General features: G+C 54.3%; 6 protein-coding genes across 6 annotated transcripts; 5 read left to right on the plus strand and 1 right to left on the minus strand.

Moving 5' to 3' along the window:
* Positions 1 to 1,641: 1,641 nt before the first annotated feature.
* SPBR_01641 (serine protein kinase) lies at positions 1,642 to 3,173 on the plus strand (the record flags this gene model as incomplete). The annotated part of the gene is made up of 2 exons (XM_040759951.1): positions 1,642 to 2,485; positions 2,557 to 3,173. 2 exons carry the CDS (start codon positions 1,642 to 1,644, stop codon positions 3,171 to 3,173), a joined length of 1,461 nt encoding a protein of 486 aa, XP_040619399.1.
* A 1,387-nt stretch (positions 3,174 to 4,560) lies between these two features.
* SPBR_01906 (uncharacterized protein) lies at positions 4,561 to 5,532 on the plus strand (the record flags this gene model as incomplete). Its single annotated transcript, XM_040760216.1, has 2 exons — positions 4,561 to 4,680; positions 4,756 to 5,532. 2 exons carry the CDS (start codon positions 4,561 to 4,563, stop codon positions 5,530 to 5,532), a joined length of 897 nt encoding a protein of 298 aa, XP_040619400.1.
* A 4,220-nt stretch (positions 5,533 to 9,752) lies between these two features.
* On the plus strand, positions 9,753 to 12,302 carry SPBR_01356 (uncharacterized protein; the record flags this gene model as incomplete). Its single annotated transcript, XM_040759667.1, has 2 exons — positions 9,753 to 10,077; positions 10,177 to 12,302. The coding sequence occupies 2 exons, from the start codon at positions 9,753 to 9,755 to the stop codon at positions 12,300 to 12,302; spliced, it is 2,451 nt and encodes an 816-aa protein (XP_040619401.1).
* A 6,313-nt stretch (positions 12,303 to 18,615) lies between these two features.
* SPBR_01339 (uncharacterized protein) lies at positions 18,616 to 21,278 on the plus strand (the record flags this gene model as incomplete). Its single annotated transcript, XM_040759650.1, has 3 exons — positions 18,616 to 18,958; positions 19,026 to 19,216; positions 19,368 to 21,278. 3 exons carry the CDS (start codon positions 18,616 to 18,618, stop codon positions 21,276 to 21,278), a joined length of 2,445 nt encoding a protein of 814 aa, XP_040619402.1.
* A 571-nt stretch (positions 21,279 to 21,849) lies between these two features.
* On the minus strand, positions 21,850 to 23,767 carry SPBR_01502 (3-methylcrotonyl-CoA carboxylase beta subunit; the record flags this gene model as incomplete). The annotated part of the gene is made up of 2 exons (XM_040759812.1): positions 21,850 to 21,972; positions 22,043 to 23,767. 2 exons carry the CDS (start codon positions 23,765 to 23,767, stop codon positions 21,850 to 21,852), a joined length of 1,848 nt encoding a protein of 615 aa, XP_040619403.1.
* A 753-nt stretch (positions 23,768 to 24,520) lies between these two features.
* SPBR_01693 (isovaleryl-CoA dehydrogenase) lies at positions 24,521 to 25,938 on the plus strand (the record flags this gene model as incomplete). The annotated part of the gene is made up of 2 exons (XM_040760003.1): positions 24,521 to 25,773; positions 25,851 to 25,938. The coding sequence occupies 2 exons, from the start codon at positions 24,521 to 24,523 to the stop codon at positions 25,936 to 25,938; spliced, it is 1,341 nt and encodes a 446-aa protein (XP_040619404.1).
* Between the last annotated feature and the right edge of the window lie 1,312 nt (positions 25,939 to 27,250).

The raw sequence follows: 27,250 nt of genomic DNA on the forward strand, positions 1-27,250 counted from the left end.
CGCCACACGCCTGTGTGGCTTCGTTGGGATGCCACCTGCTCTTCGCCCACGGGGATGCCGTCGATGTGGATAGTGGCGGCGCGGCACTCTTGCAGTTGGCCTCGTCGACGCTGGTGCATTCTATTCCCATTTTTGTTGTCTGCTTGCCCAGAGTTTTCTGCTACAAAGAAAGCAGAATATAAAATGCGGCGGGTCAATGTGTCGGGAAGAACAAGGTCGACGCGAAAGGAATTGCTGATGAGGACTACGGCCCCGGAGGTATTGCACTTTCTTTTTACTTTCTTGGCATGGTGGCGCGAGGCAATTCACGTAGTTGTTGAGCGTCTCGCAAATTTGATGTTTGACCTTTCATCGAGGCCCTTTGTTTCCTGAGAAAGAGCATCATGTTCTGTTTTTGCCATATTCTGATGTGAGCGAGTCCGAGGGAAATTTATATACATCATAAAGCCTTTGGTGCCCCGCAGCCTAGCACGCCGCCATCTTCTCCTTTTTAACCTTTGCTTCACATACCAAAATCCTCGACAGCATGGAAGCCGAAAACGTCTCCTTCAAGCCACGCAACTTGTATGAAAGTGATCCGGATATACGTGCCAATATCATTTGGCCCGTGGTCGAAGAAGCTCCTGCAAACGCTACTCGCGCAACTGTAGTGTAGGTCTATTCAGTTTTCCTTTATTGGTACTGCAGACCAAATGGTCAACATTTTGCTCATCTACTCACTAGGAACGGCTGACATACCAGGCGCAGTGATCATCGAATTCACTGTACCGTCGACTATTACAACGCGCGCAAAATGATTCAGCCTAAGTGAAAATATCACCTTCGTCCCTGTCTGCGATTTATTTTTCATGAATGGTGGGCTTGCCCGGGAGACCAGAAAGAAAGCCAGGGCATCGGCTCCGACCTCGCCGCGTCCATTTTGGTGGCCCTCTTTGCGCTCTGCTTCGAATGCTGTTTTGTTGTCGGGTATATTTGTCTCGGACCGTTTTCTTTTTCTTTTTTCTTCTTTTTTTTTTGTCCGTTTCCACATAGGGTGGTCCTAGGTTGTGGGAATGTGTTGTCAGTCTTGTCAGCCTTGTTTTATTTGAACTTAATTTGTGTTGGTGGTCTCCATAGGCGTAAAAGCCCCACAATTCAGTGTGCATCCAGCCAATGATGAGAGCCTAAGTCTCCCGCTGCATGTAAATTAGGTAATCATACCCACATTTTCACTCACTGGCTTATTGAAGGTGATGTGAGGCGTCCTGCATACAGACCAACATGAGAGTCTTCCAACCGAGCGTCACCGCAAGGCCGTTTCCCGCACTTCACGGACGGCTCAAAAAGCGCAAAAAGAAGCAGCTTGAAGCACACTCCGTGCAACCTCAAAGGTTAAACCAGACGACACCTGCTTTGCATCGCTTGTGGTGAGTCTGAGATACCGTCAGGAATCAGTGCGACTACCAGTACCAAAAACTAAATATAGGATAAGGAGCCCGTTTATGAACCTAGCAACGATAAAGTCGCGTCCGGTTCTTTGTGCCTTCAACATCCCCAGCTATTTCAGTTACCACCGTCTCTGCCGGTCGCATTTGGGTCCATTCTCCTTACGTATGGATCCAACTCTTTGCAAGTGTGGCGGAGCACCAGTTTGGCCGCGCGATGAGCACCTCTCGACCCCCGACGCCTCCTTCGCGTCTGCCGCGATCGGATGAAGGTCGGTTTCCTAGTGTTGGACCAGCATGCGAGTGGTCGGAGAGTTACTACCCAGGCAACTTGCACCCGATTGACGTTGGCGACATTCTGGGCGATGGTGAGCGATACAAAGTCCTCCGCAAGCTAGGCTACGGGGCGTTTTCGACTGTGTGGCTAGCCCGCGACTTGAGTAAGGAGGACGGCGGCGCCGAGAACCGCTTTGTCGCCCTCAAGGTTGTGATTGCCAAAGCCGGTCGGTCAGCTGATCTCCCGGAAGTGAAGCTCTACAAACATTTGGCGTCCGTGTCCCAGAGGGCCGACCTCGATCGACACGTCACGAAGCTGCTCGATACGTTTGACATCTCCGGTCCCAACGGCACGCATGCTTGCCTCGTGTTTGAGCCCATGGGGCCGACCGTGAGCAGCATGGTCGGGCAGCTGCCGCAGTTTGTGCGCCGGCCACTGTTCGTGAAAGCTCGCTATCCGCTCTGGATGGCCAAGCAGATCGTACGCGGCGCCCTGGAAGCGCTGTCCTTTGTTCACCACCACGGCGTGGCCCACGGCGACGTGCAGCCCGGAAACTTTCTGTTCAATCTAAAAATCAATCTGGACAGTGTGCCTGAAGCCGAGCTGCTGCACCCAGGCAACCAACCCCCCCCCAAAAGCGGTTTAACTACTTCGAAGCCTCTCGAGCGGTTGGACGGGAAAGTGGACCCCTGGGCACCGAGGCGGCTGTACGTTCCCCAGCCGTTGGCAGACTGGGCCAACTACGGCCGCGGCTTTTCTGTGAAACTCTCCGACTTGGGTGGAGGTGCGTTTCTGTTGCGTTCTGTATTCACTGTATTCGTCCACCCTCTCTATATAGACCACTAACACTACCAGCCTACCCGCTGAACAACCCACCACCCAAAATTGTCACGCCCACTGGACTGCGAGCCCCCGAACTGGTGTTGAAATCCTCCACTGATATACTGGACGGCCGCGCTCTCGACATTTGGAGCCTCGGCTGCCTCGTGTTTGAGTTCGTCACCGGCGAATCTCTCTTTCTCCTCCCGTGGATGCCCGGCCAAACCGACGAGGAGGAGGACGACGAGCATCTCATGCAGATGGTGCTTCGACTCGGGCCGCTACGCGCGGCCGACTGGGCGCGCTGGACGCGGTCCTCGCACTACTTTCGTGCCGACAAGGAAGGACAACGGACTCTGTTTAATATGAGAGTCGGCGAAAGCGAGGACGAGAGCGAGGACGAGGGTGAGGGCGAGGACGACGACGATATTATGCGCCCCGAGGACATGCATCCCTGGGCATTGCAGACCATGGAAGAGAAACTTGTCCGCTTGGCACCAATGGACATGACGAACGCCCAAGCACGCCAGGTCCAACAGCTGATCCGCCGGATGCTGCAGTACGATCCCAAGGAACGGCCGACGGCGGAAGAGCTTCTCCAGGATCCGTGGTTCCAGGATGGGCATGAGGGTAGAAAGCGACGTAAAGGTTGACTGACCCATGTATGGCACAATGTGCAGAGCAGATGCGTCGTAATTATAATTATTTTTATTTTATTAATAATGTTTTCCTACGTTAACATTATATAACCACTCTCAAAACTCACTTCTTTTACGTACGGCCACAGATACATGGAAATACGGGATCCCGTCCGCTCTCCCCTAGTCAAACATATAATCGGCGGATTAGTAGTTGGGTCGGTGACGACCAGCGAATACCCGCTGCTGTACGTTTCTTTTTATTTTTTGGTCGTTTGTCGACTCTATGTAAATGTCGAACAGGTAAGCTCTTTGGTGAATATGTCAGCGGGCTGAAGAATACGCTATAATGCAAATGAACACTCCAATATCAAACCGGTATGATGTATGCAACATCTCGCCAATTTCGAATGGCGACGCATCCACATCGATGTATGCCCAACCGTCTGCTTCCTTGTTTTCTTTTTGCCGACTAGAAAGATGGGCTGGCGACTCGTCTCCTCGGGTATGGCTGTATGTTGGTGTGTGTGAAAGCCTTTGTACAAATACGCAGCCTATTCAGAATGTACATGGAATGCCAATCTTCACGCCGGCAGTCCTCTTGCCTCGTAGGCTTCTCCTTGTGTCTTTGGGTGCTGTGATTGACGTGATTATATTAACCGTCCTCTTTACAGATGTCATTTATGGAATGGCTCGTCGAGACGACCAATGTGCAGCTCATGATGTCTGTTCGGGCCTTTCTTGCAGTGGCAACGTCGGTAAAGGAGGTCGAAAAGCATCGAATGAGAGAAAAAGAACGCACCACATCGCATCACTACTTCATTTCAAGAAGCAAAGCACTCGAGCATGTGGTACATTAGGCTGCTCTTTCACACGTGAAGGTCACTGGCGTGCGCGAAGAAAGTGCCTCTTTTTACTACTTTTCATTCACAGTATGTCGTGCATCCGTCAACATTCAGGCGACGCCCTAAAACCGCATCCAGGGGCGGCCCGTTCCTGCAGTCCAGTGCCGCAAAGATGTGGAGAGTAATACATCGTGCAAGCATTACGAGACAACATACTGGTTTCCAGTTTCTCAGCACCTTTCTCGTCCATCAAAACGGAGGTAAGTATATCGCGATCTGGCCAGCGCGTGTGCATTTTCATACTACGATTTTATTATACAGTTAGAAATATTTCGCCAATTCTGTCCGATATTTTACCATGTGCAAACGCAAAATGGACGTCAAGATTTACAGTTGCAGCCCATGGTTTGCTTATGTCACCTGAAACTGCCCAGCCACTTACCGCATTTTGCCCTGCATCAGATCAAACTCATGTTTCGCACATCTACGGCGAACTCCACGACTATGCGGCACCTTCACGACACGCCATTCATGTTTGCGCTCGCATAGAACAAACAATGAATCCCGAACACGATTTACTCTCGCCCAAAGGTGGCGATGCTCAGAATGCCGACGGTGCAGGCGCTACCGGCGAGGGCAAAGTGCAGAAACCGACAGAATTGTCCACGTCGCGCCGGGTTCGTCATCACACTATCCTTCACGAAACTATACCTGTTCTTGCGCTAACACTGCCGGTATTCCATCTCCAAAAGTCGATCGGCCGCGGTGGATTCGGCTCTGTCACAGTGATGCCCTGTGGTACACGCATTGTCAAGACGGCTCGCGAGGGGGGATCGCCGCATAATCACAAGTTCAGCATGCGGACGATTCTACGCGAGGCTTCGGTGTACTTGTACTTGCCGCCGCATGAGCGTCTCTTACCGTTTTACGGCAGCACGGCCACGCCGGAGTCAGTGTCCATCACGCTCGGTTACTGCAAAAAAGGAAACCTGTACGACCACCTCGAAAAGAACCCCGATACGAAGCTGATGTGGCGCATGCTCTGGTGCGTGGACGCCACCCAAGGCCTTGCCCACCTCCACCGCCACGGTGTCCTTCACTGTGACCTGCGCCCGGACAATCTACTGATCGGCGACGACGACCGCCTGCGCATCATCGACTTTGGCGGCAGCTCCATTGACGGCGAGACCAACCTGGCCGCCGAGGCCGAGGGCTACTTCTTGCCACGGCCCGCGCCCTGGCCGTGCACCCCCGACACCGACCGCTTTGCTCTGGGCAGCACCTTCTACCACATCCTGACGGGCCATCGGCCGCACCAGGACCGCGCGCCTCAGGACGACATCACGGCCTCGTTTGAGCGCGGCGAGTATCCGGCCGACGCCGACGACTTGCTGATTCGTGACATCATCTACAAGTGCTGGAAGTGCGAGTACAAGCACACTGTGGACGTGTTTTACGAGCTGGTCCCTTTTATGGACCAATTTCGTGATGAGGCGATAAAAGATGCTGCAGAAAAGGAGGCTGCATAACGGGCATCAGAGGAAAACGGGGGGAAGCAATGAGCGACAAAAGAAGAAAACAGCGCCAACCTGGTGAAAAGAGTGAAGAGGAAACACACGACGCTTCAACGGCAAAAGGACAAGTGGATGGTGGAAAGGATGATTCGAACGAATGAGGGCGTCACGTTGCTGTATGATCCTTCCTATGTTAATCAAACAGAAGACGAAACACGACAATAGGTCTGACTTTCCATATATAGTCATCAAGCCCACGAGAGTTACGAATGAGCTTTGTGTGTCTGGAGTGAAGACGTATACGTGGCCGTCGGCGTGTGCAGAAGATATGGATGGCAAGAAAGGCAGTGCGACCGTTAGGTCAGGGAGTGACAGCAACCTTTATAGTAAATGAAATAGAAATATAGTGGCAGGCTTTATGTCTGCGGCATCACCTCGCTTGTTATGCGAGACCACTTCAGTCTGTATACTGCCCCAGGTGCGGGAAAGGCTGCAACGCAGTCGTGTACACCACTAGGCGCATCTGTGCGCTCGCTCGGCAGTGTAGCCGCGGCTGGTGTAGATAAAATCCAGGGTTCATATTAGGCTGCATTGTATCGCGTGGCATGCACGCAAGATCATTTCATAACCTTGGTCCTCTTGGCGTTTTAAAGTTTCCGGGACGATGGCGGGACGGTCTTCTTGCAGATCAGCCCGTAGCAAGGGTAACGACATGATGGAGCCGATCCTTCCAGTTACCAGGCTGGCGGAATGTTGTTATAGACTGGACGGACATTCATTTCCATGTCATGCAAAATATAAGGCTGCAATGATCGTTGTAGACACGGACTCGCTATGTGAGTCATCCCGGGAGAGGAATCGTATCGTCATTGGATGGACCGAAGGATGATGAGATAATCATTTATTTTTGGTGGAATGGTGTGGACGCGGCTCTGCTTTTTTAGACTTAAATAGGCATAGTTGTGCCGAAGAGATCCCAGAAATCAAGGAGATCGAGGAGATTCGGCGAATACGAGGAATGCAGAAATCCAAGAGATGTTGTACATTTGCGATGTGAATGTTGAAGAGCCATTTGCCAAGAAGTGATGCGTGTTGCACATTTACTTTCTACACTTGCTTCAAGTATCTCCATTTAACAGATGCTGGTGCCAAGGCGCTTTATGGACTGCCCATCCCTTCCCCCATCGCGCCTTCCGCTTTTTTTATGTCTTCAGTCATTTGTATCCCCCTCGCGCGGGCCATCGGCACGTTCCTAACGTATCCCGCTGTTGCCGTTGCTTGCTTGGCAGGAGAGACAAGAGAGAGCTGGGACCTTGGCAATATTTTACACATGCAAATTGCAATCTGGGCCCGTTTGGTCGGCGCAATCGTCGGGACCCTCGCCAATGTTCTACGAAACTTCATTTACACGTCGTTGGTCATTTCTTCAATGGCACTTTCCTGGGGCAACAATGGATGCACCTTCCCAAAAGGATCCAGTTCTAAATCGAAGTAGCAATAGGAAGGAGCGATCCGGGCGTTTACGCCGAAGTAGGCGTATCTCACTTCCTTCGACACGCTTTTGTCCAGTGTGTTCCCCAACATCAGAGGGTCGGCAAGAGTGGCCCTTAGGGTCATGGAGGAGTAGGCTAGACTAGACTGAATTAGGAATGTAACCGGATTTTACATGGACGAAAGCCAATCGAATGAAATGTGTTTGAAGTACCAAAGCGAAGACGTAAAAAAGGGGCAAAAGGGGGGACACGGCAACAAAGGCGACAGATGCCGCAAAGATAACGAACGCTAATCTGGGCGGGGATGTGAACAATATAAGTCCATTTCGCGGAACAGGAAGGCGAGGATATATTTCATCCTGGGCTTGAATTACCGGCAAATTTTAACGACAAGCAGTGCGGTGTTTTCATTTTGTTTCATGGAATATTTCAGGAAAGTTAAGCTTTCCTTGGCTGTGCTTGGCTCCTTGGCTGGACGCCACCGTACATCGGGAGTTTCTTGGCGGATGCAACGTCTCAAGTCGAACGTCGAACGTCGAACGTCGAACGTCCAATGTCGAACATCGCCATCAAACTTGTGACCATTTCTCTCCGGATTGCATCGCATGGCAGATGAAAGGAAGGTGTCTTCCCTTCAGATCGGCCTTCATGTGCGCTCATACTCTGGGACCCCGGACAAGATTCGGCCTATCGACGCGATTGGTCCGTTGTCGCTCTGTCTTGTGCCACTTCTCCACTGGCCCGACAGCGAGGTAGCCCAAAAAAAAAAAAAAAAAAAAAAAAAAAAAAAAAAATACGAAAAAGAGAGCAAGATCCACCTCTGTCCGCTCGTATTCGTCCATTTTAGGCAGGTCTGAGAGGGAGTCGGCCGTAAAATGAAAAAGAAATCGCCGTCTCCGCGGCATCGGCGCGTGCGAGTACTTCTGTAAGTTACTTGATAAAACAAAACAGGTACGCCGAAAAAGCATGCGGAATGTGTCCGTCGCGCATCGAACCTAAGGAATGTGAAGTCATCTGTCGGATCTTATGATGTTCGAACAGCTTTTGACAATGCGCAGTACATTCGTACTCAAGACGTCATGTATTTCTGACAGTGTCACATTCTACAGCAAACCCTGGGTTCATTGATACGTCCTCATTTCATTGGTCACAATACCCCAAGATACAACGGCATACATGCCCCAGTTCATCCTTCTTCCCCTCCGGAAATATTGGCTTTTTGAACTCTTTACTGCCTATGTTCTCGTTTCTCGTCTACAACAAATGTACAGAATGGTCTGTTTTCTTCACGCTTTGTCTTTTCGGGCAGCTCTTTCAGCTCGGTGAATATTGGCGCACTTGCCAACGCATGCAAGATCGTCCATCTCGTTTGGTGCTGTAGTACTTGGCCGATAAATTGCGACGTTCTGTTTGGGTGCTGATAGGAGTCAGCTGCGCCGCATTTCCCGTCTGATCTCACGCCATGCCTTCGCGTTAATATGTTGCACTCCCCCATACTGCAAGCAAACTATCCGAGATGAATCATTGGATAGTCCAGATATAGTCGTTTGATGGTAGAGATTGGAGGCTGGACGCTGGAGTCTGGATATAGTCCCTCGTTTAGGAAGGTGCTTAGATCCCTGTTTGCCTCCGCCTGTCCAGTTTGGCTCCCCAAAACAAAACCTGTATTCCTTGCTGGACTCCTTGCGTTGCCTTGCAGTCTTGTCTTAATAGCGAGGTCAGACGAGACTACGCTGTGTTTTATTTTTTATTTATTTTTTATAACTACAGGCTAACAACGACCCAAGAGTACCCATCGAGTATCTATTCAAGACCCATCCAAGGTCTCCGCTCTGTATGCCGTCTCCAACTACATCGACGACAGCCAACCTTGTTTAAGAAGGTGGCCTACCACCACCACTGCCGGCCTGTGCCGTGTCCCGTGTCGGCGCCCTCTTTTTGTGTTTCCCTAGATTTTTGCGTTTCACTACACTTTGGACTCTTACTCCAGTAATTTCGCATTCCTGCTCCGCTTTATCATGTGGTTGATATCGCTCCTCGCCACCTGGCAGGAGTCCACATCACCCACATAGCGCCCGCCTTGTCTCCCAGGGCTGCTATTCCGCTGATATTCCTTGCCCTCTTCGAGTCTTTTCGCAGAGTGCTGGTCCTCCGTACTCCGCACTCGTCTGCTTACTGGTGAGACTCAGACGGGCCTGCCTCTTGTTTAGGAAGGTGCACGTCGTGCTTGTGTCGTGTGTTCGTCCTAACGATAATAGGCATGCGATATGGCGATAGGAGTTTGAGTGTGTAAGAGGGCATGCTATGACCGTATGTCATTACGCCCTTTTCTGTGACTGTTTTGCGTGTTTTCCGTTCCCAATGCATGCCCGCTTGATGCCCTCTTCTGCTTGTCTCCATTGTCCCCATCTGACCTTGATAAGACTGTCGCCACAGCTGCACAGGATGTCGGGCGTAGCGTTCCGATTCGCGACTGTAATTTGCGGGGTTTTGTTTGTTCAGTACATGCAGTTGTTTGACCGAGACCCAGAGTGAAGCTCATAGGTCTACACGCGAACTCGAGGCGACATGCATCGCAAGGATCACCCACAAAGGAGACACGGGCGGTATGGGTGACACGGGACGACGCTTTTAACCCCATAGGCCCCCGTCCCCTTTCCACTTCTTTCTCCTTTGTTTTTCCTTTCCCTTTCCCTTTCTTTTTCCCCCTCTTTTCTATGTTCATCATCTCTCTTGCCCATCATGGCCACAAAACGCACAGCATTTTCGACAGTGGGCGATATTGAGAGCACCAGCGGCGGTGCCGACGACCATGGCATCACCGTCGACGAGAAGCACCCGGCCAGTGCCGATGTCAAGTCCGAGAAGGCCGGCCATGACTTCGCTCTGTCGACGGGCGCCGATCTGCCGTCGTACGAGGCAGATGCTCGCAAGCGGCTGGGCGAGTCGTCGTCGGACGATGTTGGCACCGGCGTCGTGGCGACGGCCGAGGATCTCGTCACGCGTGTCATTGACCTCGAGGACGACCCGACCCAGAACCCCTGGACCTTTCGCGTGTTTTTCCTAGGTAAGGCCGCAGGGGGACGGAACCGGGGATGGAACCGGGGACGGATTGTCGCAACGAGTACGCTTGTGAGCGCCCAGCTAACCTAATCTCCTTTGCCAGGCATCGGTCTCTCCACATTCGGCGCCGTGCTGCAGGAGATCTTCTACTTCAAGCCGCAGACCATTTACGTGTCGGTCATTTTCCTGACGGTGCTGGCCTACATCCTGGGCGAGGCCATGTCCTACGCCATCCCGCGCAAGGGCGCCATTGGCCGCTTCCTCAACCCGTTCCCCTTCCACATGAAGGAGCACGCGTCCATTACGCTCATGGCCTCGGCCGCGTCGCAGTCCGCGCTCGCCACCGAGGCCCTGGCCGCCCAGGAGCTGTTCTACGGCGGCTACCCCAACAAGGCCGCTGGCATTTTCATCGTCATCACGTCGCAGCTCATCGGCTTCGGCCTGGCCGGCCTGCTGCGCGAGGTGCTCGTCTACCCGACGCACATGCTGTGGCCCATGAACCTGCCCATCACGTCGCTGCTCGAGTCGCTGCACGGCGACAAGGCCATTGCCAAGCAGCGCCTCAAGATCTTCTACATCATCTTCTTTTTCTTTTTGGTCTGGGAGATCTTCCCCGAGTACATCTTTACCGTGCTCGAGGGCGTCTCCATTTTCTGCCTGGCCAAGCAGGACAGCCTCGTCTTCACCAACCTGTTTGGCGGCGCCAGTGGCAACGAGGGCATGGGCCTCCTGGCGCTGAGCTTCGACTGGAACTACATTGCGCCCTTTGGCAGCCCGCTCTGGCTGCCGCTGCAGACGCTCGTCAACGAATACATTGGATACATGGGCTGCATCGTCTTCTTCATGGGCCTGTACTACAGCAACACCTACCGCTCGCAGGACTTCCCCTTCCTCGCGCAGGCCTTGTTCAACAGCTCGTCCAACGGCACCGTCTACCAGGTGTACGACCAGACGACGATTCTCAACGACAAGTTTGAGATTGACCCGGCGCTGGTCGCCCAGCAGGGCACGCCGTGGCTCACGGGCTCGTACCTGGGCTACCTCATCACCTCCAACATGGGCTTCACCGCCACGTTTGTGCACATGCTGCTCTGGAACTTTGACGACATCAAGTCCGGCTGGTCCTGGGCCAAGCCGGCCAACCTCAAGAAGCTGCTGCGCGCCGACACCTGGAAGTTCTGGGTGCCCAAGGAGACCCCCGAGGAGCGCTTCGACCGCAAGGCCAACGACCCCAAGCTCGACCCCCACTACAAGCTGATGCTGTCCAACTTGTACCAGGAGGTGCCGCTGTGGTGGTGGGGCGCCGTGCTCGTCATCTGCTGGGCCGTCGGCCTCGGCTGTCTGTACTCGCTCAAGTCGACGCTGCCCTGGTGGGGCTTCCTGGTCAGCACCATCATGCTGACCATCTTCCTGCTCTTCTTCGGCGCCCAGTACGGCATCACGGGCTTCCAGTACAACATCCAGCCCATCTGCCAGACCCTGGCCGGCTACATGTTCCCCGGCCGCCCCCTCGCCAACATGTACTTTACCTGCTTCACCTTCAACTCCATGCAGCAGGCGCAGCTGCTCGCCCGCGACCTCAAGCTGGCACAATACGTCCACCTGCCGCCGCGCCACACCTTCACCATCCAGGTCATTGGCTGCGTCGTGGGCGCCATCCTCAACTGGGTCATGATGCTGACCATTGTCCAGAACCAGGCCCCCATCCTGACGGGCATCGTCGGCTCCAACATCTGGTCCGGCCAGAACGTCCAGCAGTTCAACACGCTCGCCATCTCCTGGAGCATGGCCTCCGACATGTATTCCATCGGCGCCAAGTACGAGTGGGTCACCATTGCCTACCTGCTCGGCTTCCTGGCGCCCTTCCCGCTCTGGATCGCCAACAAGTTCTATCCCCACAAGGCCTTCCGCTACCTCAACACGTCCATCATTCTCTGGCAGATGGGCTACCTGTTTGTCGGCATCAACGCCGCCATCACCATGTTCTTTGGCCTCGGCTTCATTGCCCAGTGGTACCTGCGGCGCAAGTACCCGTCCTTCTTCGTCAAGTACAACTACATCACCTCGGCCGCCCTCGACGGCGGCACCCAGGTCATGGTCTTCATCCTGACCTTTGCCGTCTTTGGCGGCAGCGGCACCACCCGCCCCTTCCCCATCTGGGCCGGCAACCCGGACAGCTCGCTGCACAACCTCGACTACTGCATGGTCAACACCGCCGAGACCGTCTAGACGGGGTGTCCACTACGACATTGGCATGACGAGACGGCTGTTGCAAGGGACCTCCGGTAGGTGCTCCAGGGTGAGAGATGTGTGTGTCTGATAAGAATACAGGAAATTGAAAGGGAAAAGAGAGAGACTATGATGGAGGCGTTGCTTGTAGTAATTCACACTGGTTGAATATTATTAAATAATACTTTAAATTGCATCGTGTTGTAAACGAATGAGTTTATATGCGGTTGTATTTAAAGCCAAACGGTGATTCCGGCTCATGCAGACGAAAATGGGATCGGTAGCCAGGTGCGAGCATAACAGGCCACGCCATGTCTTTTGTACGACACGCTGCAACTGCCTTTTCCCTTTTCTGTAATTAGATGTCCGTATCTGCACCTCATATTGCTTGCAGCGACTTGGTACCACAATGGGCGCCGACCACGAGATACCTTGCCTTTGAAACCAGGTCATCCGTTCTCGAAATAGAGCAGAAGTAATTACGACGTGATCGCTCGACGTTGGGGCTGATGGGTGGATGTGGATTTGGCGTTGGCGTTGTTGCCGCTTGATCACTAAGCAGACCAGCGGAGGGTACAACCGCCCCAAAGGAGAGCTCCTGTTGTGGAAAGAACGCCGCAGAGGGCAGGTGCAAGTGGCAGACCGTAGACACGTCTCCATTACAATGTATTCCGTAATTACTCTGTAGTCTCTCCGTACACCGTACTCCGTAAGCCCCGTCTCAAAACTCCGAAGAATGAAGCGAGTGAGCTGTTTGCAATACGTTGAGCAACTAAAATTGGACAACCCCAAGAATACCGAGCTCCATGGAGCGCTTTTCCCCTCTGCTTCATGCCCGTGACGAGTCAGAAATGTGCTGCCGTCGAACATGTGCAAAGGAGATTCGTTGCAACAATTTGTTGCAACAACCTTTTTCGTCCAGGGAAGGACGAACCCCCACCGTCATCCCACGCGCAGCGTCGCGATGGTCCCCCAGAGAGCGACCAGGGTCTCCACACACCCTATTTCTTTGCTGGAGCCGAGCACCTCGCGACCATGCGCCCCCAAATCAACCGAACGATTGGGAAATGTCGTTGGTAAAGGGCGCAGAACTGTGCTGTCGGCCTCCATGGGGGGCAAGGCTGGAAAGAGAAGGTCGTTCAGGGAAGACACCAGTACAACGACAGCTTGGAAGCTCCTTCCCTTCTTCCTGTTCCTTACGTTTTCTTCCTTTCCTTCCTTTCCTTCCTTTTCTGACGCAACATGTGACACGGGACATCCCGCACTAACGGCCCTTTCTCAGACCCTGTTTGCTGTTTCCCATGCTTCCTTAGCATACAATTTACATCCTTTGTCCAACTATGTCTGCCTCTAGCGGAAACGACACTCCTTTTCCGACATCTCCTCTATGCACCCCATCCGATGGTGTTATGTTTGTCTGCAATGTCGCATTTCTCTTGTTTTCCGTTTGCTATTTCTATGCATTTTCTATTCTCTATTCCTCTAAACCGCGTCAAACGCTGTCGTCGGTCCTTTTCTCCAAGCTTCCCCACGCCTACATGCTTTGTTGTCATATCTCACGAGCCCGTCCCATTTCTCGTCTCTTTCGTTCTGCCTCTATCTACGGTTTGTACGTAAAGCTATGAGCGAACAATTACGCTGTGTATTCCAACTCGTGGACTCGAAACAGTTCGTAGTACCGGACCAGGCGCGATACGTACTCCGTAATAGTGGCCCGACAGCTCGTGGGTCAGGTGCAGCTCGACAATCTTGGCCCACTCCGTACTTTTACCCCAGGTTTGACTTCGTTTGGACCCTTAAAGCTTCCTGTCCCATGCAGGGCTTTTCTGTTCTCATCGTCCCGCTTTCGTCCCGAGGTCATTCCCTCCTTTTTCTGTTTCCCCCTGTTTTTGCTGCCGCACGGCTCCATTGTGGCAAGTCAAGTGACTTGTTTTCGATGCCGAGCCTGCTTCTGATGCCACCTCTGATGTCTGCCACGTACTCTCCCCCTGGACAAAAAAAGGCGTTCGCACAAAATGTTCTAGCAGCCTTTCAGTGCAAGAAATCTTTAATTTAGAACGGTAACAGTGCGGAGAACTCCACCAAAAAGCTTTTGTGTGTACGCGTTTTTTGGCCAGGTGGAGGTACCTTTCAAGTGTTGACTGTCGATTTCCTGTTCCTGGTCCTATTATTTTATCTCATCAATAAAATAAAAACCTTCCGTCTCATGCTCCCCTTCCCCCTCTCCCCTGCATGAGTACATCGCCTTGAGTGCCCGAGAGCTCAAGCGGAAGAACTACGTTGACTACTCCTTCACAGCGGTACTGAAACCCCCTGAGGATAGGACATCACCGGGTTCCATAAAATCGTTCTTCTCCACAGAAAGGAACGGTCGTTCCCATGTTCGCTGTCCCAGTTGGCTGGCTTGGGACGGCTCGACGGGGGCTATTGTAGCTGGAAGGTGGCAAGATGGAAATATTGACAGCGTGACAGGGCAGCAATAGGCCGGGCCCACTTTGCCCCGTCTCCTTGTCCCCTGATTCAGATTTGACTCCTGCCTGGCTCCCTGGCAGCTCCAAGGTCAAGCTTTCCTGGCCCGCAGCAGGTGCACCTCTTCCAAGTAAAACCCTTTCTGTTCAAGGTCCCTCCCAGAACTGCCATACGCATGTACGTCGTCACTGGGTCGTCTTTTGTTACCAGCACCTTCCCAACCGTGCGGTCTCCAAAAGCTCGCCGGCAGGCATTTTCTCGACTGTTATTACGCCATGGGACCACAAATAACAAATAATAAAGCCGACTTTTTGTCTCAAAACCAAAACTGGTCTCACAGGCTCCATAACTTGCTTTTCATGTCAGAAACGTGGGCCTTTGCCGTCATACATTACTTGCTTTTTGCATTTCGTTGATGTGGGTGGGACATGAATATAACAAATTCGGACAACGGACAACGAATGACGCAGAACGAGGAACGAGGAACGAGGAACGCACCCTCGAAACCGATTGGCCACTTCAGCCCGTCGGTTCTTGGACTTAGCGCACCGAACACCGGTCGCGCCGCCTGCTGTGTTCCCCTGGGACTGTAACGGCCCCTAAGCATCAGTTAATGAGGCCTGGCCTGGCCAAGTCACAGCACTAGTCTCCAGTAGTGCCAGGGCGCCGCCTGTCCAGATCCCTAAACTTCCAACTAGCAGCGCCCACGTTTTTATGTTCTGGCGGTGCTTCGTCTTTCCTCTTTGGGAACTGGGGCCAGCTCCGTCACCTGGGAGGTCTGGGAAAGGAACGAGGGATCGTGCTTTCCTTACTCTATGGAGTGTGGCATACTCCGTATTACTCCCTTAGGCCCATCCTTTTCAGTCCATGTCTTCGTCCTCCCTGTGTTATTTTATTTTTATCTTGCATTGGCATCTGAGACAGGAGCCTGATAACTAGAATGGAGCCGGCCTTATTTTCTTTTTGGGATCAATATTGTGATTTTGGGACGGTAAGATACACGACATATGGATAGCTTGAATTGCGCTTCCCCTGAATCTCGGTGACGGCGCCTTCCTCTGCTCTTCTGCCGTCCTTCCTCTTTTGTCTCTTTTGTCTCTTTCTCTCTTGCTTTTGCGATTCGCGACTGCCTTCTTTCTTCCCTTGCCCATCTGCTCTTTCCCTCTTTGTCCGGCGAAGATCACGAGGCACCTAGCTCTTTCCCTCTATCGCTAATCCATATCGCGCCTTCTTCCTTCTCCCCTTCCACGGCTGCCCCCTTTTCCCATCTTCCCCTTCTCCGTCCATCTTCTTCCTGCTCTCTCCTTTTTTCTTAATTTCAAACCACTTTCTCCTCCTCCATTACCTTCAACTATTTTCGCTTCGTCGCCATCGACGTGTTGACCGTGTGCACTCCAACGCTTACTGTCGCCGATCACGAACACCGCACCTGTCCCACATCTCTACAATATGCGCAGTCGTTGGTTCTCCCTTATTTGAGTAGGATATGCGCCACTACACGCAAACCTCCACCTGACTCATCTCCGCCTCCACATCCCGGCATCGACATCGTTTGCCCTTCTTCCTTGTGCGATACGAGTTGTCGCTAGAAGACCTCATGTCTTCTGTTTTTCCGGTGTATCGTCCTTAATCTTCCTCTTACGACCACGGCCCGCGACGACAACGTCTGACCGGTCTGAATCGTCACCACTAGGCCCCGGCTTTCAATCCAAGTCCGGGATTCCAACTGCATCCCAATTCCTTCATTGCCCTTTGTTTATTCCAACGCGGATCTCGACAATCGCTACATCTGAGTCCGCACCACTCGCTTGCCTGTTTGCCTGTTTGTCTGATAGTTATTATTTATATCTCTTTCTGGCCACTTGGCACCTTTTGGCCGTCGTTCACGAAGCTATTCTACAGTGCCCGGAGTCGACGAAACCCCGGCAACGTCACAAGTTCTCAAGACGCTTCTTTCTCACCGCCGCCAGCCGCCGCCACGACTGGCCAGCATCCTTCTGACGATCTTGTTAGCTCAACGGGGCCCGGATACACAGCTCTGAGCTTACTTGCCAGCTCGCTCTCACAACTCCACAGCCAAGAGGCCAAGTCCTAATATCGACATTTACAATCTCAGAGCGCGACTAGATCGACCTTCCCCGCCAAGATCAACAGAGCCGCCTCGCCGGTCTCTCCGCCTCCGCGCAATTGTGAGTGAAGCACTTTAATCTCTTCTTTTTTTCCGTCTTTGTATGAGTGTTTCTTCATCTGTTCTCAATATGAACCACGCTTTGCCACCTCAAGTCCCCCGCCTGTGTCACGCACGCCTAGCGCATCCTGTAACCTCTCCCATGCACCTGGCACCACCTGATGCTTCTAGTTCTTATTACTGCATCCAAAACTGTTGGCCGGCTGCACCTCATCGCCACCAGTCCCAGGTCCATATTCAAACAACGTCTTCTCTCTGTCTCTCTCTTTTAAGGGAATCAAAGTGAACACGATCGCGGTGCAAACAAAATAAGGCCCAGTCACGAGACGTTTGACCTCTATTTCTCTGGTGCCAACCCCTTTTCCTCTACCCCCGTTCCCTGGTCTCGTCTCCCCACATACGATGCCCGTGCTCGTGCGATGCGACGAGGCTCACCTCGCAGTACACCGTACAACCAGGCACATTCGTTAGTCTCGAAACTTCTGCGGGCAACATGCATTAGACCTCTCCGGCATATCTTTCTCCCTGCTGCTCACCTTGCTTTCTTCTTTTTTTTTTTTTTTTTTTTTTTTTTTTTTTTTTTTCGCCGTCCTTCTTTGCGCCTCAGTAATGCCCCTCATCTGCCCTAAATACTATGATGCCTATTTCTCCATACACTCCTGGCTACCTGACGTTCACTTTCCCATAATATATTTCGTCTTTCCCCGGTTTCTGATTTGTGGGGACCCTTCATCTTCCAGACAAAATGGAGAACCCTTCTTTCCCATGACCGGAAACCGTACCGCCTATTTGTTTCCTTCGCTCTCGCGGCCCCTTGTGTTTTCGAAAATTGACTCGTTTCTATTTTATTCTGATCATCAGCTTGCAAATGATTCTTTAACCCGTCTCGCCTTTAGAAACTAACAAACGGAAACCAGTGGCACGATAACTTTCCACCATTCGACGTCCCTTGTTGAGGGACCTGTTAGTCCACCAAACCCCAAACACCGTACTTCCACATTCACTCTAATTTCGTTTGCAAATTCTGTCGAGTCAAAGTACTGAGCACGGAGACTTATTGACGGGTCGCTGCCTGAACTCGAACCAAATAACTCAAGGCTCTGCCCAAAGCCCCTGTCACTTATTTTTTTGTGTTTACGTTCGTCGCGGGTAGCAGCGCCCCCGGGCTTTTGCCATTATTCACACCGCTCCCATCTTAGTCGTTTGTCGTCAAACGAACAGCCCCTCCTTCTCTTTATTTTTATTTGGTTTATTTATTTTTGAGAGGGGGGGCCAAGAAAAGGGGCTGTCACCTTCGCCCTCGCTTCATCCCGACCGACTTCTTTCGCATCGACCTTTCCACAGCCCGTCCAAGTCGCCTGGCGACCTCCGTGCAAATCTTCACTCCGCACCCCTCGCTCCTCGCCCTTGCTACGGCTGTCACTTTGCCACATCATTTCTACATTTCTGATTATATGAGCTCATAAGCTTTCTGTGAAGCATCAAGGTCAATTTCTGCGACTATTGTATGCGTACGGCTTAAACCAGCGCAAAGTTGACGAATCACCCAAACAACACACACGTCGCAAGTCCTGGATATGTTTCTTGTCAACAGACTGTCTTTGTGAGCTGTTGGGTTGAAAGAGGAAACAAGAGCTGCTTGTTCTCTCTTCCAAAATGGCGACACCCGTCATACCAGGTAGCGACCGTGGGAGTTTAAAAGCGACGAAAGCCGATCGTTTGTGCGAGAGCGAGAAACCGACCAGCAGCAGCAACGACATCTCTATTCAAGTGGCCGGCCTGGTGAAACAAGCGACGGCGGCAGCGTCCAAGACCGATCCTCCGACACACGTTCCACTGGATGCAGCCGCCTTGGCCCTTCACAATGCCGAACAGGATTCCATCGAGGCGGCTCTCCCCATTCTCCCAAGAGGCTTTGTCGAAAACACGGCCGAAATCTACGCCGAGGTGGCTAGCTTTGATGTCATCCCTCCAGAGAAGCTGCGAGAGTACTGGCGCGGTGCGTACCCTCGTCCCACCGCCTTGAATTTCTGGCTGCATAGGACAGCTAACAAGACGGTCTCTAGTGTACACAATCACGCATCGCAAGTTGTACGATCCAACCGCCAACCGCTTGGAAAATTTCTGGTGGCATGTTTGGGGCAGCAAGCGCCGTGGTCTTAGTGGCAAGATCGTTGCAAAGCTGTACGAAAACATCTCGACGGGCCCGACATTTGTCCCTTTGCGGACACCTGCCAGTCGATACGACGGACCAACGGTAATGCCCCGCGACTTAGACTATTTTGTTTCGTTTTGAGTCTCTCACTGACTGTCCCTCTCTTTCAAAGATCAATTTCATGCTCCTACCTCCATCTATAACAGCAACGACGGCAACGGGGACATCGAATCCTCCGAGATCAAGTAAACAGAGTGCGAGTGAGGATCAAAGACCAAGCCAGGATGCACCTGTGCCAGGAGCGTCCTCGCACGCCGCGGCTGTGGCACCCAAACGAGTGAACAACGCAGACTCTACTACCGAGGGCGAGCGAGCAGATACCGGCACGCTTGATCACAAGCAAGCTCAGCAGGATGCGCATGTCAAGCTGCTCTCATCTTCCTCGACAAGGCCAGCCCCGGCGCAATCGATTCTCCGGAAACCTCGGCCGTCGTTGTCGGGTCCCCGCCCAACGCCACGGTTCGCCCTACCGTCTAGTGAGCCTTCCGAGGCAGAAGAGGACGAACAAAACGTTCAATTGGGAGGCAGCAGTGAGGCCAACGAAGATGCAGTCACGAGTGCAAGTAGCATTGGCAATGGCAACGGAAGCACCGACACGAACCACTCAGACCATCGCGAGAGCAAGCCAATAAAACATTCGAGCAATAGCAGCAACAATAGCGGCAGAAAACCGGCATCCAGCAAGCGCGAAGCAGTCACCAAGTCCGGTAAAGGCAAAGCAGCTAAGAAGAAGTTTGTCGTCAACTCATCCGCCTCCAAACGACGGACTGTGGTATCTAAACGATCCGGTTCACACGGCTCACAGTCGTCCGGTGCCTCCGAAGGGCCAGGGTCCCGCGAGACCCCGTCGTATTTTCCTCCGCGCCATTCCGGCGAGTCGCTTGTTGGCGTTGAAGAGGAAGAATTGGAGGACGCCATTCTTCCTCCTGCATTGTCTTCACCACAAAGCCCGAATCCGATGCCATCCAAGTCACGGGTCTTAGAGCAACAACGGCGGTCACCGAAATTAGCCGCCATGACAGAAAAGTCAGCCGGGAAGCAACCCGCCGGGCATCAGCCTCTTGCAGATCCGGAACGGACATCCTCGCCAGCTTCCGAATCGACTGCAGTTTCTTCGTTATCGGGATCAGTAGCGGGTTCCGCCACAGGAACCACTGCTGCACCTGCACCAACACTAGCAACTGCCTCACGAAAGCGGTCCTCGTTTGCCCAGTATGTGACGGGCGCATCGGGAGGGCCTGTGAGCCTGGCATCCTCGGGCGGTTCATCAGGTGGACTCGAGGTGCCCGTTGCTTTTCGCAATAGGCAGTCAACACAGCGGCCAAAGATTAAGATTCCCGGCGGGCCAGAGGCAATACCTCGTCCAGGCGGCGGATTAATACGGCAATCCACAATGCCATACGAGCCCGGGCAGAGCCACAGACAGCAACTGAGCCGTATTGGTTTAACTACGACAATGTCGTCTAGCAGAGGCACCGCACATGCTTTACCACCTACCTCCGCCTACGTGGGCCCTGGCTCAGCAGCAGCACCCGGTCTATCGGCGGCAGCGCCGGCGGCCCCCATGATGGGTCGGTCCATGTCGCAAGATAGCTATGGAACACGCCCACGACTTGTCCCCGGCTACCAGTCCCCCATTCTGGGGCCGATGCGGTCGTCCACGGTGACTGCAGCCTCCATGGTCGCGGCAAAGGGTGTATTTATGGACGCCGAAGGCCCTGACACATTTGAGTTGTACGCAAAGACGGGACTGGAAGAGCCGCCCGAAGAGCCCGACGACGACGACAAGGAAGACGGCAGCGAACTGCCGGCGTACATGTCGGAAACGGGAAGCTTTAGTTCGAGCTTCCAGGCCCCGTCGAGCTTCCAGAATGCCGCCTCTTCCAGTTTCCAAGACACACAGCCCGCACTGCCCCGACCGCTCTTCACGCCGACGCGGCCGGCACAGACACCGCGCATCCCGTTTGCGCGCACCCGCAGCCAGCTCAATGTCATATTGGACCGCGAGAAGGAACGCCTGGGCGAGGGCAGCTATGCGTCATGGCAAGAGTCCCGCACACGCGACCAGCACGAGACCGGCGACCGAGAGCACCGCAACTCTTGAGCGGCACTTGAGCACGGTTCTTTGTCTTTTCTATTCGATTTCTAATTACTTTGTTTTATTTTCTTTTATTTTCAAGATTTTTTTTATCTTAGCGACCTCATTTTTTCACCGAGCAGCATCGATTTCCTCCAGCATTGAACAATAATAAAGAAACATCATTTCGGCATGTATGGCGTTCAGGCGTTCGCTACCGTTCTGAAAGGAGGCCCAGGGATACGGGTCTTCTGCTATCGCCTAAGGGAATGTCCAGCGGCAATAAGGTTGAGCAGCGTGTCATTTTGTACTTCTGTCACTTCGATGTTGTATTTCGTTTTGTAGCATAAGCAGTGTCTGGTTCTTTTAGTACGACATACACATTCGTATATTTGTCGACGAAAAACCTTGCGTTCGAAATAAGCCATTCATTTGCACAGTTTTTTTTGGTATTAATTCCACCAAACATGACGAGAAACCAAGTAAATCAGTTCAATGTGTACAACCGGTCACATCTACGCTCTAAGAAATCAAACGAAAAAAAGAAGAACGCAGTTCAATGATAAAATCTCTCCGAGGATCTTTTCTCTCCTACCATTTACATCCTAAAAACACCAAACTTGGTCGCATTCGGCTCGACCTCGTTGCGCCCGCCCATAGCGGCCCGCAGGCCGAGGCCAAGGTACCGGCGAGTGTGCTGCGGCGGAATAATGCCGTCATCCTGGACAGTTAGCGGTTGGACTTGAAAGGAAGAGGGGGGGAATGCGGAGGGAAACGTGTGTTCGACCTACCCAAAGTCGTGCACTCGAGTAGACGGCGTCGCTCTCGCGCTCAATGCGGTTGCGCAGCTCGGGATCGGCCCGGCCGACCGTCTCCATGACCGTGGCCAGCTGCTCGCTGCCCATGACGGCAATGCGCGCATTGGGCCACATCCAGAGGAAGCGCGGGCTGTAGGCGCGGCCGCACATGCCGTAGTTGCCGGCGCCGTAGCTGCCGCCGACGACGACGGTCAGCTTGGGCACGTCGGCACAGGCGACGGCGTTGACGAGCTTGGCGCCGTGCTTGGCAATGCCCTCGCGCTCGGCCTCCTTGCCCACCATGAAGCCCGAAATGTTTTGCAAGAACACCAGCGGGATGCCGCGCTGGGAGCACAGCTCAATAAAGTGGGCGCCCTTGACGGCGGCCGTCGACAACAGGACACCGTTGTTGGCCACGATGCCGACACGCTGGCCGTAGATGCGGGCAAAGCCGGTGACGAGCGTGGTTCCGTAGTCCTTTTTGAACTCGGCAAAGGCAGAGCCGTCGACGATGCGCGAAATGACCTCATGGGCCGAGATGGGCCGGCGCAGGTTGGTGGAGGCAATGCCGAGCAGCTCCTCGGGATCCGAAACGGGCTCGGCAAACGTGGCGGCAGCGCCGGCGGCGGTGGTCTTCTCCAGGCTCGGCGTCTGCTGCGGGTAGTTGAGGTTGGCGACGCTGCGACGCGCCAGGGCAATGGCGTGGGCATCGTCGACCGCCAGGTAGTCGGTGACTCCCGACACAGACGAGTGCATCAGACCACCGCCGAGCTCCTCGGGCGTCACCTCCTCGCCGGTGGCGGCCTTGACGAGCGGGGGACCGGCCAGGAAAATATGGCCCTGGTTCTGGACGATAATGCTCTCGTCGGACATGGCCGGCACGTAGGCACCACCGGCCGTGCAGGGCCCCATGACGACGGCCAGCTGCGGGATGCCCTGGGCAGACATGCGCGCCTGGTTGTAGAAGATGCGACCAAAGTGGTCGCGGTCGGGGAACACGTCGGCCTGGTGCGGCAGGTTGGCGCCGCCCGAGTCCACGAGATACAAGCAGGGCAGCCGGTTCTGGGCAGCAATCTCCTGGGCGCGCAGGTGCTTCTTGATGGTGATGGGGTAGTAGGTGCCGCCCTTGACGGTGCTGTCGTTGGCCACGATCATGCAGGTGACGCCTTCCACGACACCGATGCCCGTGATGATGCCACCCGAGGGCAGCGCCAGGGGCTTGCCGCCGTCCTCTTCGTAGAGGTTCTCGCCAGCGAGCGTAGACAGCTCCATAAAGCTGGTGCCCGGGTCGACGAGGGCAGCCACGCGGTCGCGCGGCAGCATCTTGCCACGGCCCACGTGCTTGGCACGCGCCTTTTCGGAGCCGCCAAGCTGGGCCGCTCGCGTCAGGCGGTCGAGACGCTCCATGGCCTCCTTCATGAGGCCCAGGTTCTCCTGGTAGATGTCCGATGTGGTGTCGACGGTCGAGGGAATGCGGGAGAGCGTGGCGTCGGAGGGGCCAGCCGCGGCAAAGGCAGCAATGCCGCGTGACGATGGCACGACGGGGGCATTGGTTGTCCGGGCCAATGATCTCTGCACGGGTCTGACGGGGCTGAGTTGTGTGCTCAGAGCTCGCGCCGCTGTCGCCGCCGGCGCTGTCGTGGCCGTCGTCCGCCGGCAGGTGTTGCACAGCTGCGGTGTGAGCCGAAGCGCGCCGCGCGCGTTCCTGGAGAACGTCATGGTGGGCGGGGTGTGTGCTGAGGCGTCGGTGGGAAGGGATGGCAAAGAACAGTAAAAAGGGAGAAAGGAGGTAAATAGGAGATCAAAGGTAGCTATCGTGAGAAACACCGAATTTTGAGAAGTAAAAACAATTCCGTTCCTGGCAGGTGCAAGGCACTGCGGGCTTCGAGGGGGAGTCGCCCTTTCCTAGTGCCGTTCAGTGCCGTTGGGTGCCGCCAATTACTTGGCTGGACGGTTTGGGGAGGTGCGAGTGACGTCTTGGCCCAGAGCAATCTGGGGAGCAGCTGATGTAGTTTGCTGCCAACAGCGCACTTTGCCGAGAAAAGCCGTCGTAAGCCGTTGGTTGTAGCGTGTCTTCAGAACGACCGCTTCCCAGCCTGACAGCACCTTCCCTAACTATCCCCCACTTGTCCACTCGTACTTTCCTAAAGCCGAGGTGTACACATGCCACACAAACACATCGAGGGCAAGTACGTCGACACTTTCAAATTTACTGGAGATTTCATACTTCGCCTGTTCTGGTACTTTTGGCATTTTGTGTCTCTTGGAAATTTCTCATCGTTTTCGCATCTCTCGGTACAACTACTCTCTGCCTGCGTCGTCAATCGACCTTTGGCATCCTTTTCCACGTCGTTCCTGATTGAACGCACGTGTCGAATCGACTGCACGAAATACTCACCACAGAATCCATCCAACTACAGAAGCTTCTCCAATAGCAAAACAACAAACAATCACAACCACAACCACGACCAAATGGCCAGTCTGCAGTCTCTCCGGCCGTTGGCACGGACCGCCGCGTCGTCTTGCCGTCGTGTCGCCCAGCGTCGCGGCACGGCACCACTCCCCTTCGCCGCTGCCGCCGCGTCGGCCATGACCTTCCAACAGGCGCGCCTGGCGTCGTCCAAGCACCCCAAGGGCTTTGTCCCGCCGACGCCCGAGGATCTCGAAGAGCTGCGCGAGCGCGTCCAGGAGTTTGCGCGGCGCGAGGTCTCCGAGGAGGTGGCGGCGGCGGCCGACAAGGACAACGACTTCCCGGCGGCGCTGTGGCCCAAGCTGGGCGAGGCAGGCTTTCTGGGCATCACGGCCGACGAGGACGTGGGCGGCCTGGGCCTCGGCTACCAGGCACACTGCATCGTCATGGAGGAGCTGTCGCGGGCGAGCGGGTCGATTGCGCTGAGCTACGCGGCGCACTCGCAGCTGTGCGTGAACCAGCTGCAGCTGCACGGCACGCCCGAGCAGAAGGCGGCGTACCTGCCGAAGCTGACGTCGGGCGCGTTTGTGGGCGCGCTGGCCATGTCGGAGAGCGGCGCCGGCAGCGACGTGGTCAGCATGCGGACGACGGCCAAGGAGGCGACGGACGACCAGGGCCGCCCGGGCTACGTGCTCAACGGCAGCAAGATGTGGATCACCAACGGACCGTACGCGGACGTCGTGGTGGTGTACGCCAAGACGAAGCCGGACGCCGGGTCCAAGGGCATCACGGCCTTTTTGGTCGAGACGGCCACGTCGCCCGGCTTCTCGTGCGCGCGCAAGCTGGACAAGATGGGCATGCGCGGCAGCCCGACGGGCGAGCTCATGTTTGACAATGTGTTTGTGCCGGCCGACCGCGTGCTGGGCGCGCTGCACGGCGGCGCGCGCGTGCTCATGAGCGGCCTGGACCTCGAGCGGCTGGTGCTGAGCGCCGGCCCGCTGGGCCTGATGCAGGCGGCGCTCGACGTGACGCTGCCGTACGTGCACCAGCGCAAGCAGTTTGGCGTGCCCGTGGCGCACTTCCAGCTCGTGCAGGGCAAGCTGGCCGACATGTACACCAAGATGCGGGCGTCGCAGACGTACACGTACGCAACGGCACGGCAGGTAGACGAGACCGGCGTGATCCGGACGCAGGACTGTGCGGGCGCGATCCTGTACGCGGCGGAGCGGGCGACAGAGTGTGCACTGGACAGCATCCAGCTGCTCGGCGGCATGGGCTACATGGAGGAGATGCCTGCAAGCCGGATTCTGAGAGAGTAAGACACAGCCGCGCCCTTTCATTTTGTTCACACTCACATTGTCATGGTTTATGTCACGTACTAACACCCAACAGTGCAAAGCTATATGAGATTGGTGCCGGCACGAGTGAGGTGCGGCGGATGGTGATTGGCCGGGCATTCAACAAAGAGTATGCTCAATAAACGAGAGCGGCAGTACGAAGGAAATAGAAGCAAGGCCACACGCTCCGCATAGAATTCGCTCACATACGTCGTACACCTTGTCGTAGACGATCAACAAACGATTGACGTGCAGGATTTGGAGCCTCCGCTTTTCAAGTACGGAGGTACTACGGTGGAGTATGATGGCATGTGACCAGCCAAATGGGATAGGGGTTGATGAGGCATAAACACGGGATCTGGATCTGACCTGGAGCTGGGCTGGACGGCGTAGCTGCGGATTGTCAAAGCGAAGATATTCCAGCAAAATATCGCAGAGGCAACGCACGGCATGCCCACTTGCAGGCCCTATGGAGACAGCCCAAAACGAAGAGAATCAAAAAATAAAAATAAAATAATAAAAAAGAAATAAATATAGAAACAAAAAGTCGTAAGTGACGCTACAAGCTCGGAAAGTTGACAAACGGACGACGGGTCAGAAGGTGAGGCGATGTTCCCTGGTGAGCTCGAACGTTAAGCACCAGATTGCGGGTCCGCCTGTGCGCCCGATTTGGTGCCCGGCTTCCGCTTTTGCGCTCTTGCGGTGCTTCTGTTGCGCGCCTGCCTCGTGTTGGCCCAAGTGCCTTCCGTGATTTTATCGACTCTGGCCAGCGCATGAGACTCTCGGCCTGTGGGGAAGGAGCCACTTGCAAACATCAGCGGATAGCCGCATGCGGGGAAAGTGCGAAGGCCTTCAGGTGACTCGCGTGTTTTGAGGAGAGGAGTGCGTCCTTTATCCAGTTTCTCCGACGACATCAGCAAGACGCGGATAAGATTATCTCCAGGCGAATGAATATGTGCTACCTGGACGTCTCTGCATTTTGAGGTTTCCATGCGCAGTACCAACACCATTGCGCAGCTGCCGCAACGACGGAACCGCGCATGAGAGTTGCCAGCGGTCGTTCCTTCCAATACTCATATCTTGGGCCAATGACCGAGAAGCGCATTGCGACAGTTCCGTAACAGGCAACTGCATCTCGTCTGCTCACGGATTGTAATGTCGGTCTCTAGTTCTTGCCGTTCTTTCCGTTCTTTCCGTTCTTTCCGTTCTTTCTCGTTCCTCCTTCCATCTTCCAAAGTCCACATTGTCATATCATCCCTTTCCTCCCCTGAAGTAGGGATGCTCCTGTCTCTGTCCACCAACAAGGCTTCAAGATCATGGGCCCAGTCCAGCCTCACGTCCGTACCTCTGAGCCATCCTTTGGAGCTATCCTGTCGAGCCCCAGACCAACACACTATCAGGGGCTGTTTGCGGAGGGGTAAAGATCCACCGTCCCTTGGACCGGTCGAGTGATTG

The sequence above is a fragment of the Sporothrix brasiliensis genome (genome assembly GCF_000820605.1).
Source record: "Sporothrix brasiliensis 5110 chromosome Unknown Cont18, whole genome shotgun sequence".
Taxonomy (NCBI): Eukaryota; Fungi; Ascomycota; class Sordariomycetes; order Ophiostomatales; family Ophiostomataceae; genus Sporothrix; species Sporothrix brasiliensis.